Consider the following 13,100-nt stretch of genomic DNA (forward strand, 5'->3'; position numbering starts at 1 on the left):
TCTATTTTCAAAGATGTCCATAACTTCTGTAGAGCGTGTGAGCGTTGTCAATGCATGGGCTCTATGTCACGGCGAGATATGATGCCAATGACCCCTATTTTGATTGTTGAGATTTTTTATGTTTGGGACATCAACTTTATGGGTCCCTTTCCACCATCTTTTGGATTTGAATACATTTGGTAGCTGTGGACTATGTCTCCACTTGGGTTGAGGTAGTGGCCACCAGAACGAATGACCACAAAATTGTGGTTAAATTTCTCCATGAGACCATTTTTTGTCGTTTTGGGTTCCCACGTGCCATAATTGGTGACGGTGGCAAATATTTTTGCAACTGATTCTTCGAGGCATTAGTGCGCAAATACATGATCACTCACAAAGTTGGCACTCCCTACCATCCCCAGACTAGTGGTCAAGTAGAGGTGTCTAATAGGGAGGTTAAACACATCCTTGATAAAACTGTGAGGCCCGATAAGAAAGATTGGTCCACTAGGTTGGTTGATGCACTTTGGGCCTATCGCACTGCATATAAGACACCTATCAGGATGTCTCTATATAAGATTGTGTTTGGGAAACCATGCCATCTCCCTGTTGAGTTAGAACACCGGGCTTTGTGGGCCATTAGGAAGTTCAATTTTGATATAGCCAAAGCCGGTGACCATCGAAAACTCCAACTTAATGAGTTAGAGGAGCTCCGCAATGATGCATATGAGAGCTCTAAAATTTACAAGGCTAGGACTAAGGCAGTTCACGACAAACACATTTCTGGTAAGTCCTTCGAGCCTCACCAAAAAGTGTGGCTGTTCAATGCTAAATTGCAATTATTCTCGGGTAAACTCTGGTCTTGGTGGGATGGCCCATATGAGGTTATAGAAGTCTTTTCGCATGGGGCGGTTGAAAGTAAAAATCCACAAGATGGTACGACCTTCAAGGTCATGGCCAAAGATTAAAACACTATGTGGATGGTATTGAGAAAGGGGAGATGATTAAGGTCGTCCACTTCACGGACCCAATATATCTTCCATAGTAATTGTTTTGAGTCTAAGAGACTTTAAATCCTCTAGAGGTGTAATTCCTTTGGTGTTTGTCTTGCCCGAACGGCATCTGACGGTCTGGTATAGCCACCTAACTGTGTTTGTAGTGAGTTCCTAGGAGACCAACTGAGACGGTGAAAACTAGAGTTCGAATGGCAAAGCCTAGAGCGCAAAGGTTTGGAATTTCCGAGACTAGAGTCTGGTTTAAATACCCGAGGGTGTAGAGATTGCTTTAAAACCACCCCGGCTTAAACTCTGTATGGCAGCCCTATAGGTCGAATTAGCTTTCAGCTCCTCGATTCTGGATATCGAATTAACCTAGTCTGGCGCCCTGTTGGAGAATAAGGAAAGTTACAAGCATTGTTAAGGAGAAAAGTAATAGCCGTGGTTTTCCCATGAAGATTATACCTTTGTTGACCATTTAGATGCTTTCAAAGTGCTATTTTTATTTCAGATGTGCATTAAAGGTAGAAATGGTTTAAATTTTTCTTTGGGTTGTAATTTGGTTTATTCATTTAAAAAAAAATATTTGCCCCAGACCGTACGTGTAGCCCACACGGACACACGAGTGGTGGTCCCAAAAATGGGCGCACGAACGAAGGACCAAGCCGTACAAGCAGCCCAGCCCAAATGCACACTGCTTGAACGCCGCAAGAATGACCTATTTCCGCCGTTGGAGTGGCCAATAAATCAGCGCTCGTGCGGCCCAAATTGGTGCACAAGCGATCCACAACCAAAAAAAAAAAAAAATGGAGCGCAGAAGCGGAAGGGCCAGCTGCATGAGTGGCCCAGGCCCAAAAGTATTTTGCACAGCCGCCCCCACGAACGGCCCAATTTCGCCGCTGGAGCGGCGGCGCACGAGCGGTCCAATAAAGCACAAGAAAAAAAAAACCTGCAGATTTTATTTATTTTTATTTACTTATTTTTTATTTCTTCAAAAAAAAAGGTTGCTTCTTTATTTAGTTTTTATTTATTTGTTTAATTTTTACTTATTTTTACTTAATTTTTATTTTTATTTATTTATTTATTTTAATTTCTTCACAAAAAAAAATGAAAATTTTGCTGAGAAAAAAAAACCCTAGACCCACTTGTTGACCCTCATTTTCCTGACTACACTCTCTCTCTACCTCTCATCATCATCATCATCATCATCATCTTCTTCTTCTTCTCTCTCTCTCTCTCTCAACCCCATAAACTCCATTAAACCCTACCATCCCCAACTTCTTATTCCTTCTTTCTTCAACTTTCACTCACTACTACCTTCCCATCGGAGCATCACCCTATTTTCCGATCGGCAACCTTTCGGCGGCCATTTTTTCTGGCGGATCTACATCTTCTCTTCTTTCTTTTTTTTCTCCCTATTTTTTTTTTAAGGTAATCACCCTCTTTTTATGTAGATTTCTTAATTTTCACTTGTAATATTAGTCCATTAGTAGTTTGATGGTGATTTTTGAGCCTTGTTCATCGTCATTGTCCATGATCTTCATCCTCATAAAATAAAAATAAAAAATAAAAAATAAACTAATCTAGGCATGCAATCAACAAACCACCGCACGTGTGCCCCAAACATTAAAAAAAAAATCAATAATAATAATAATAATCATAATTTAGCTTGTTGTAGCCTATTTTTCTATATTATAGTTGTTTAGTTTAACTGTTTAGTTAGTGGTTTTTGTTAGTCTAATTGGTTAGTGGATTGTTTTTATTTTTGTTTCAATTGTTTAGTTAGTGATTTAGTTTTATTTTTATTCAGTGATTTAATTGTTAGCTTAATTGTTTAGTAGTTTAGTTTTTTTATTTTTATTTTCAGAATTTTATTTTATTTTATTCTCTCCTACTAACTTAGATTATTTTATTTTATTTTCTTATTTATTTATTCCTTGTATTTCATATTTATGTTTGTCAATTTGTCTCATGCTAACTTGGTGTAGGCTAATTTTTTGTAAAAAAAAAAAAAAAAAAAAAACATCGGTAGTGTGATGGCAATGAGGTTTTGAGTGATTTGTGTATGCATGCGCTATTTGATGAGTGCTGATATAATAGTTCCAAGTTTTTGGTTGTGTTACTTTGTGCAGATATGTTTACATCATCCCGCTGAGCTCCCAAATGGCCTCGCAATGCCAACATTATTGCTAGGGATGTACTAACCGACACCTGGGCCAACAAACCAATTGCCTGTGACACATCCTTTGATGTGGACTTCTTCCTCCACCATCAACCCACTACGTGGAGTGTCCAATAACTTAAAGACGGGGGCCTCCTAGGCATCTGCACCGTCACTAAACCGACGTATCCTCGCATTGTACTAGTCTTTTATCAGAATATGTACATCAGTGACGAGGTCTCGGGAGCTCTTTTGTCCATTGTTGATGGGGTGGAGTTAGTGGTCACACCAGCTTCCATTGCTGAGGTTCTCCATTGTTCCATGGACACTATCAATGAAGAACAATTCCCGGTGTTCACTCAGAAACTCACACTCCCTGCACTGGTGACTGAATTTTATGAGGGGCGATAGGATAATGACAACCAAACTAGTATTCGGCAGGCTAGTTTACCGCGCTGCATCCTCTTCCTTGATGTGGTTCTAAAAAAGAATGTCATCCTTCTAAGCCACAAGGAAGAGCGGCGATGGGACTTCTTTCGTGCCTTGCACTGATTTGACTTCGGATTTTGGGTCGACATCCCTATTTTGATCTTTAACCAGATGTTCCGTATCCTTAATGGAGTCAAGTTGTGCAACACCCAAGGTAGTTCTACATGGGCCCTCCCTTTTGCCAACCTCATCACTGCACTCATAAAAGGCCAAAGGACATACCCACTCGAATCCAATGAGATTCTACTTCCGCCGCTAACGTTTTATGGTAAAACCCACTGGCTCCAAACCATTGCTTGCCTATCGCCTTCACTACTCCTCTTCGATGCCCTGGCCAATCCTTATGATATTCTGGTAGAGCCCGTCACCTCACTAGCCCCATCGCCACCGTTATTTCGTATGACGCGGGCGCAATATCAGGCTCTTTTGGATAATCAAGCCACTATTTAGCAATCTGTGGTTGATCTCCAGGTAGACCATCAGGCATATTGGGATCACTCGCAGATGGCCTTTGATGGGTATCAGCAGTCAGTTGCATCTCTGTAAACTGACTTCTGCGTATACCGAGAGTCGAGCCAGCAGCGGTTTGATCAGCTTGGTGCTAGGGTTCATGATGAGGCATTCGAGACTCGGACACTGATGCTAGCCCTATTTGAGTAGCATTTTCCGCCACTGCCGGATCCAAATCAGTGATATCCGTTGTATTTTCTTTGTTTTAGTTCTTTATTTATTTTTGTTTTGTTTTGTTCTATTTTATTTTCTTTTCCTTTTATCTTGTACAGTTCAAAAAAAAAAAAAATAGTAAAGAGTGTGTGTGTGTGGTGTGTCCTTGCCTTGCTGGATGTGCGCCTACGCCGTCTAGTAAGATCCTCTCTCTCTCATTTTATTATCTACTTTCCAGTTGCTTACATTAAAGACAATGTTGTATTCCAGTTGGGAGGGGGGTAATGGTGTTTATAAAAACAATTCATGTTTGTACTTGCTGCACTTGATTGCACCACTTCACTTGATGTTCACTTTGTGCCAGCATGGTAGTGATATGAGCATTTGTTAATTGGGGAACATAGTGGGCTTGTATGAAAATGGTTTATTGGGTAGATACTCACATGTGATGTTTGCACTAGGAGAGTTGTTTGTGTTTGTGGTATTAGTACACTTGTCATGAGTATGCCTTGATTCACATGAACACACTTTCATAGCAGTGACCTCTTTATTCTAATACCTGGTGTACATCATTGATAATTGCTATGGTTGTAGAAAAGAATAAATGAGTAACCAAGATTCTTTAAAAAAAAAAAAAAACACTTGACTTGTTTGGGTTCGTAGCCTCTTTAACTCGAGTTATTAAGCCCGTAGGGGGTGTCTCTGCACCTAGTGCCCTAAAACCGTTTGGTTTGGGAGTCATTGGCCCAATATTTGCTACATGGGTCAATTAGAAAGCTTAAGGCAACTAGACATTGCATAGTTAAGGAAAAATAAGGAGAATGACTTGTTTGGATTCGTAGCCTTTTCAGCTTGAGTTATTAAGCCTGTAGGGGTGTTTTCACACCTAGTGCCCTAAAATCGTCTGGTTTGGGAGTCATTGGCCCAATGCTTGCTACATGGGTTGATTAGAAAGCTTAATGGATCAAAACATTGCACAATCTTTCCAAAAAAAATAAAATAAATTGAGAATCTTGGTTGCAACAGTTTAGTTTTTCTGTATATGTTGGGTGTTATTATGAGTTACACTGGCTATTATAGTGGACAGTTAACTAGTATGGAGATTACACTTTACACCAAGGGTACTGATGATGTGTTTACTAGTATTCACAAGTACAGGGAACTTAACTTTTGTATTAATTGAATTGTGGTTTTTGCTCAATAGATTCCTTCATGCTTGTCCATTGTGCCTTCAATGACTTATCATGTCTTAATATCACTCGGTAGTGGCACATAAGTTGATTGTTAGGTAGAATAGTGTGGTTAATTGTTGTTGAGCAGATATGAATATGTTGATGTTTGTGGGTATCATTTCTGGAAACCCTTACGAGACTATACTCGTTCACTTGGGGTAACCTTGTGGTTTACAGGTTGTTGCATATGCTAAATGCAATCATGATCCCTACGAAAGTGGCTTAAAGTTATTTTACTTTTCTTATTTCTTTTGTTTTGCTTGAGGACCAGCAAAATATAAGTTGGGGGATGTGATGTAGGCCGAAAGGTACCACATTGAGGTCACTTAAGTTACATTTATAGTCTTTCAATTTTGTTTATTTGCTGGAGATGATGTGTTTTGTGCACTTGTACAGATTTGATAGGAAATATGCAAATTCAATCAAAAAGGGCGCGAAAGCAAATTCTCTGTGTGAGAAGCAAAAAATCCGAGCCAGCCACCTCACTACATGTGTGGCCAAGCTCCACCGCACGTGCGGTTCACCACTACTCGAGCGGTCCACATGGGTGCTCGAGTGGCTCACCTAGGGATGCATGCGCAGAATTTTGGATTTGTTCTGCTGAGAATAAAAGGAAAAAAAATAGGCTAACTTAGGGTTCAAAAATTATTCTAAGAAAAGGAGAGGCTAGGGTTTAGAAAAGTGATTTTCCTAAAGCTTCAAGAAGAACTTTCATGGGGGCTTCCCCCTCTTCCTATTTCTCCATAAGTGGCTAGGCTCTTCTTTTCTAGGGTTTTGATGAAACCCTAGCCATGAAAAATGATTGTTCTTAAGCTTTGATTGTGAATCGGTTTGAATCAATGTATGGATGATTTAGAAGTTTTTAATAATTGTTCTTTTCATCTCTTCAAGTATTTTACTCTCTGTGGTTATTTAATGCTTTCCATACAGTAGTTTTCTTTGTGTTTGTGTTCAAAGTATAAGACGAGTCATGCTACGAGAAACGGGTCGTGTTGCCACCATAGTTTAGAGCAAACGACTCGTGCTACTCGGGATGATTTGTGCTTGTACGTTGAATGAAACAACTCTCTTAATCAATATTTCAAACTTGTAGTTATGAAATATTAGGTATTTCAAACCGGATTGCAATTGATGGCCGATGTTAAATCTTATTTATATGGTTAGTGGTGAATTCTTTGCCCTAGGATTTTTTTCCCAAAAATCAATATGTCAAACTCTACGTTTAATTGTCAATTTCATTTCTCAATTTCATTTAATTCTTGTTTAGTCATAATATTCATCAATCTTTTTAATCAAAATTAATTTAGGAATTTAGCAATTAAATTAGTTTAATTTCATAATTGGCTTTGTGGATCAATACTTGGATTTGCCATTATTCTAAAAGAATTTGGTATAGTTTAGTATTTATATTTGGTGTGTGAAATGACCCATCATAAGCAAAACAGAGTAGTAGAATATTGACATGATGTAAATGTCACCTGTTTGATTCGTGTTTTTAATTTAACACTTTGTTGTTAATATTCACATTGGAATATTGTGTTCATGTGTTCGATGTTGTTGTGTTGTATTTGTCGTAGGTTTATTTCCTGTAGCATTTGCGATTATTGATTCAGAGACCACGACCAATTGATCATGGTTCTTGCACAAGCTTGGAAAGGTTGTTGATACTAGGCGACAAATTACGTTCATTTTTTATCGTAATAATGGGATGTTAGAAGCGATGCCAAAGGTATTTCCCTCAGCTCACCATGGTTATTGCTTACAATATTTGAAGAACAATTTAAGGGACCTGATGAAGGGTATTGATAATCAATTTAAGGACCACTTGGTTAGTAGTTTGGGTGATTGTTCATATGAGCCAACTGTGGTAGGTTTTCATAAAAAACTTGAGAAATTAAAGGAGAAGGGCAAGCAACGAGCGCATAATTTCTTCAAGGAGTTGGCATCTAAGCACTGGGCGAATACATATTTCAGGTAGGTTTATATGCTTGATGTATATCTAATGTGAAATTTCACATTTAGGTCGATAAAATTAATTTCAATTATTATGTAATGTTGTTATATTTTGTAGGGGCATACGTGATGGGGAGATGACATCCAATGCAGTGGAGTCGTTTAATAATTGGATCAAAGAAGCATGTAATCTTCCTATCACTCGGACGGTGGACACTATTCGTACTTAGTTGGAGCGGCAAATGTTAGCGTGGCGGGACCAAGCGAACAAGTGGAATGAGGCTATTTGTCCTACATTTGAAACCATGCTTCTTGATTCGTTCAATGACAGTAGGTCTTAGTAGGTTAACAAGGCTAATGAGGATGTATTCGAGGGTCATTCAATTCCATTTGTCATGGTTGATATTGCGAGGCATACCTGTTCTTGTTTTCAATGGCAAATCAACGGCTTCCCATGTGACCATGTTGTTATTGCAATTAAAAAGAGTCGGTACAATCTCAACGATTGTGTTGAACGTTATTTTCACGTCAAGACGTATCGTGCAGCATACTCGGGTGCCATATTTCCTATACCATTGGTGGAGAAGCCGTCTTTTAATCCCATGGACTTCACCATATACCCACCAATTGTGAAAAGACCACCCGGCAGGCCGAAGAAGAATACGATTCCATCAAGGGGGAGAAATTGAAGCAAATAAGGTGCCAGAGATGTGATAAGTTGGAAAGCCACAATTGGAAATCATGTAAGGAGTCGACATAGGATGTGCAAAGTTCATTTCAACACTGTATGTGGGGGGTTTTTATTCTTGTTTGGAATAAGATTACGTTTTGTGTGACAACAAACATAAAGTGTGTTGGAATCAAGTTCGTGTATTTGCCAAACATAATACTATGTTTTTTTTCTAATTTTTTCAGTATTGATTTGTTTATCTTTTTGGTTTGTTGTACCTAAAACAGTGGCATTGTGAGTGGTTTTGTTTAGCAAAATGAGATTTTGTTGTGTATATTGTGATGCATGTATTTGTGTGGTGTGAATATTCATATTCTTGTAACCACTAACAGCATCCAAGTAGTTAACATGAATATTTATATCATTGTAACCATTCACATTACCAAATCATTTGATGTGAATATTCATATTTGTATTACGAATTGTCATTGTGAGTGTTTTTTGCTAGCAAAATAGGATGTTGTTGTGTATATTATGATGCATGCATCGGCACAGTGTGAATATTGACATGCCAGTTACCATTTACAACATCAAAACATATGATGTGAATATTTACATCATCTGTAATATGTTATTTGATGTGAATATTCACGTCATCTGTAACCATTCACATCATCAAATTATTTGTTGCGAATATTCACTTATGTGTTAAGAAATATAATATTCACACCTGTCACATTGTGTTACAATAATACTTTAAGCAATATTCACATACATGGAGTGAGGCTTTAAACATGAGAATGTGTCTGATCCTTTCATGTTGTGGAAATTCACATCATGTTGTGCTTGGCAAAAAATAAATACAATCTTAATGTGAATGATCAACACGAAATAGGCCTCAAAATGCATATACATATATTGAATGAAAAATTGGAGTACAAGCAATGATATAGAATTGATTTACACTTAAGCTAGTCTACTCTAATATGTCAAAACTATTGATACTAAATTGTTTTAAATGTGGATGACAGTTATGGATAACAGTTATAGGTGGACACCCCCCACTTATAGGTTTTCATATTGCACTGTCTTTGTGTTATTCAGGAAAAGATGTACTAATGAGTCTCTTATTTGACACCATTCAAAGCGATTAAGGTTGTCAACAATTTCCTTACGATATACATGCACCCTGTTGATGTAACATACTATAGGCCCGCAATCCACCCTGAAAATGCAAAGTTGTTATTGTTAGAATTTGAAAATTAGGTGTGTATAATGGTTGTGGAAGATGTGTACAAATTGATGTGAGGCTTACGATTCAGATGCTTGCTGAGGATAGACGTCTACTGATATGATTTGTTATGATGGATCTTGGCCTGATAACTTGGTCCATAGTGGTGATGATGGTCCAATAGTGCGCACCATTGCCTCGATGTAGTCTTTTTGTCATGGGGGGAGAATGAAATTTCATATTAGGCACAAAGCAACATAGTGCATACGTCCACGTTCCAATATTATAGATCATGACAACTATTATATGTGTCAGCCACTTACGACTATTTGTGCTTGGTCAATAAATGGGTCATGTATGCCGGGTCTTGGTCGTAATGAGTTATAATGCCTCCATAGATTGTCTTTGACGTCATAGACAATGATCGTCCAGTGGAAGTCGTGGTGTATTGGGAAGATGAAATATCTCTGACCTTGATAGTTATTGATATGTACATCAATCAGTTTATTTCTCTTGTGGAGGGGGTACTCTTACATGACTTTTTGCACACAATGGACATATAATTATATACCAAGTATTTATATCAATGTTCACTGTTAAAGATGTGAATGTTCATATCTTTAATTTGTCAATCAATCTTATAATGTATTATGGTTGTGAATGTTCACATTTGTTAACTTCTCAACCAGTTATATAATATTGATGTTAACATTTACATCTCTCTAGCATGTAAGTTAATAATATAATCACACAATGTTGAGGTGAACATTCACATCTATTCAACATGCTATTCAAATACTATTCATGTGAACATTCACATCAACATTGTGCATAAACAAATTAATAGTCTAGTTATTACCAAACATGTGCTTGTGAAGATGAATGCTGAATCCTCTATGTTGGGTTGACCAACTCTTGTAGTTCGAGTAGTATTTCGCCATATGCATCTATCACCTGCACAAATAGAGGGGTGGCAGTACATTATTTCTAGTGTTTATACAGTGTGTCTGTATGTATGTATGTTTTGTATAAATTTGCGAGTATCATACGCTGTTGTGTATTGATTTTTCCTTGATGATGTGTATGATGTCATCAAAATACACATTTCTAGACTTTGAGTCCCTTCGTCACACAAGCAACCTGTGCATTGTGGTTACAAAAAATGTGAATGTTAACATTGCACAATTATAAAATGATCTAATCCATTATGTATAGATGTGAAGCTTCACATCATCATTAAAATAAATACAATCTCAATGTGTATTATCACTTACTCATTACCGCCATTCTTGTGCAAATTTTAGACCTTTTGCTTGTTGAGTTTGCTCATGTTGGCCCAAACCGTCATTTTGTTGTTCAATGTTAACGTCTTGGATTTTGTTGGGTGCTTTGTTTGTGGCTATTTGCCCATATCTTGTATAATGTGGACTGTATGGGATTGGTCTTCAGCTCCATCTTTCTCTTTTTTTTGGCTAGGCAGGTCAAGGTATTGAAAGTCAGCCAAGCGGTGCTCTTTCTGTACCTTCTGCTTGATACGCTTCACCGTAGATGGTGAGTTGAGAATGTCTTTCAGTGGTACAATGGGATGTTTCTTAAGGCTGTCATGAACCTTTTGTGCTTCGTCTTGCATGATAATATGAACGGACTGATCATCGTAAAGGTCTTGAAGAATCTTTCTAGGCTAATGACCAATTTTGTCAACTGCTAAATTTTTGTATCCTTTTGCTCTATGCAATTCTTGATCCCCATGTCTACGTTGGATGGGCCCGATTGGTTGAACAAGTTGGCTTCAAGTATAGCGATCACCCTTGCCCTTAACTCCCATGATTTTTCTGAGTGTTTGTGTTTTGCTTCCCATTGCTGTACGAGACCCCAAGCTTTTTTGGTTTTCTTTTGTAAGCATATCCACGATGTCTGGTTCACTTGGTTGTGCTACGATGATACCTCTCTCAGCGTTGGGATTGTTAAAGCTAGTGTTGATGTCATCGTTAACATCATTTGAGTCAACTGCATCCCCAAAAATTCCATCGTTGTTGTCACTGTCTTCATTGTCTTTGCTTTCATCTTGTTTGGGTGTTGCACTTGACAAATCTTCATGTTTGGGCTCCACAATCAAATTAGTATGATGGTACATCTTTGCTTCTGTTGGAGATGTCATTAGCTCGCCACTATATACTTGGAATTGGAAACGTTATGTTTGTTACATAGTTCATTGTGTCCAGTACGTGAATGTTCACAACATTTTGGGGTGTACTTTTATCTCATTCAAACCAAGCTTCGGCAAAGATATGAACTTTATGTTGGTATGTAAAGCTGTGAGGCCCTACTTCACACACCATGAAATGGCATTGGGTTTGCGGGGTTGTAAGATAGTTGTGTGCTCACACAACCAGTACTGAAACAAATAACAAACATCAATGTTGATTTCAGAAAAATTAACACTTGTATAAATGTTCATATCTTAAACACTGTTGTCAATGTTTGCATCAACAGCACACTAATGTAAATTTTTACATCAGTACACACTATTGTGAATGTTCCTATCATTGCACACTGATGTAGATGTTCACACCAGTGTCCACTGAAATGAATGTTTGTGTCAATAAACATTGATATGCATGTTCACATCATTGATGTCAACCTTGATATCATTGCCTTCCAATGTGTGTGCTACATTTGTCTTGGTGCCAACATGAGCAAAATACTGGTGTCAATATTTACATTAGATCATTTTATTGTGAATGTTCCCACTATTGCATACTATTGTGAACATTCACTTCAGTTTGTACTGATGCCGACATTTACACTAGTGTCTACCGATGTGTGTGTCACATTTGTTTTGTTGCAAACATGAGTGAATAGACCTTGTGAATGTTCATATTACATATATAATAAGATTTATGGGATTTACTATTAACAACAGAACACATCCGGTGACTTGCCCTTGTTTTCCCTAGTTTTGGCCCATTGACCCCATGAGAGTTGCCCGGATGCTCTCAGCACAATCATACTCGATCATCTTGTCTAATGGGTCCATGTATGAATAGAATGCCCATCCAATTATTTCTCCGGACGTGGAAAATAATAGTTTCACGCTTGCATACATGCAAACTAATCTTGCAACCTCTTCGTTATCTTGTTTCTTTGTGCCATTTAATGCTTCATTCAGAATTTCACGTATTTATGTTGTACTTAACCGACTGATATCCTTGCACGTTCGGTGTATGATGCCGGTCGTTGGTTTCGTACCATAAGAGAGGTCCATTGGCTTGGTGTCATAGTCCAACCCAAAAATAAGTGATACAACACTTCTAAAAATCTAAATGTTTTTCTCTCCAATGTAAAACCTCCTACTGGATGGCTTGAATGTTTACACAATACGTCCAATGACATCATCATATTTCATGCAATGATTGAGGTCAACTTCATTATTGATCAAACAATCAAATTGGGGCCAAAATAGTGTTTTCTTAAGGCATTTCAATTGACCATTTGTAAAATTTGTACCATTCAATAGTTTCACGAATCCAATGATATTAGACCGGCAGTTGACCTTTTTCATGTTCACTTGTTCGGGACTAGTTGTTTAATAGGGTTTGCCTTTGACATAGGCTTCGTCTCGCTTTCTTTTGCCATGAAATTTACGGTGAACACCTGTTTGTTCAAATACAAACAAATTTAATGTTACTGTTTATAAATGAATAGTGATAATAACTGTAAATTATAT

The 13,100-nt window shown here is 37.8% G+C and overlaps 1 protein-coding gene across 1 annotated transcript; it reads left to right on the forward strand.

Annotated features, from left to right (window-relative positions):
- Positions 1-362: 362 nt before the first annotated feature.
- Positions 363-947, forward strand: LOC145800423 (uncharacterized). The gene has a single exon (XM_082890095.1). The coding sequence runs from the start codon at positions 363-365 to the stop codon at positions 945-947; it is 585 nt and encodes a 194-aa protein (XP_082746221.1).
- Positions 948-13,100: the final 12,153 nt, after the last annotated feature.

The sequence above is a fragment of the Camellia sinensis genome, chromosome 10, assembly GCF_055761805.1.
Source record: "Camellia sinensis isolate YWXY chromosome 10, ASM5576180v1, whole genome shotgun sequence".
Lineage (NCBI taxonomy): Eukaryota > Viridiplantae > Streptophyta > Magnoliopsida > Ericales > Theaceae > Camellia > Camellia sinensis.

Excerpts from the sequence above, each read along its gene's own strand:
- LOC145800423 (XM_082890095.1), top strand. The coding sequence starts at position 363 with ATGATCACTCACAAAGTTGGCACTCCCTACCATCCCCAGACTAGTGGT.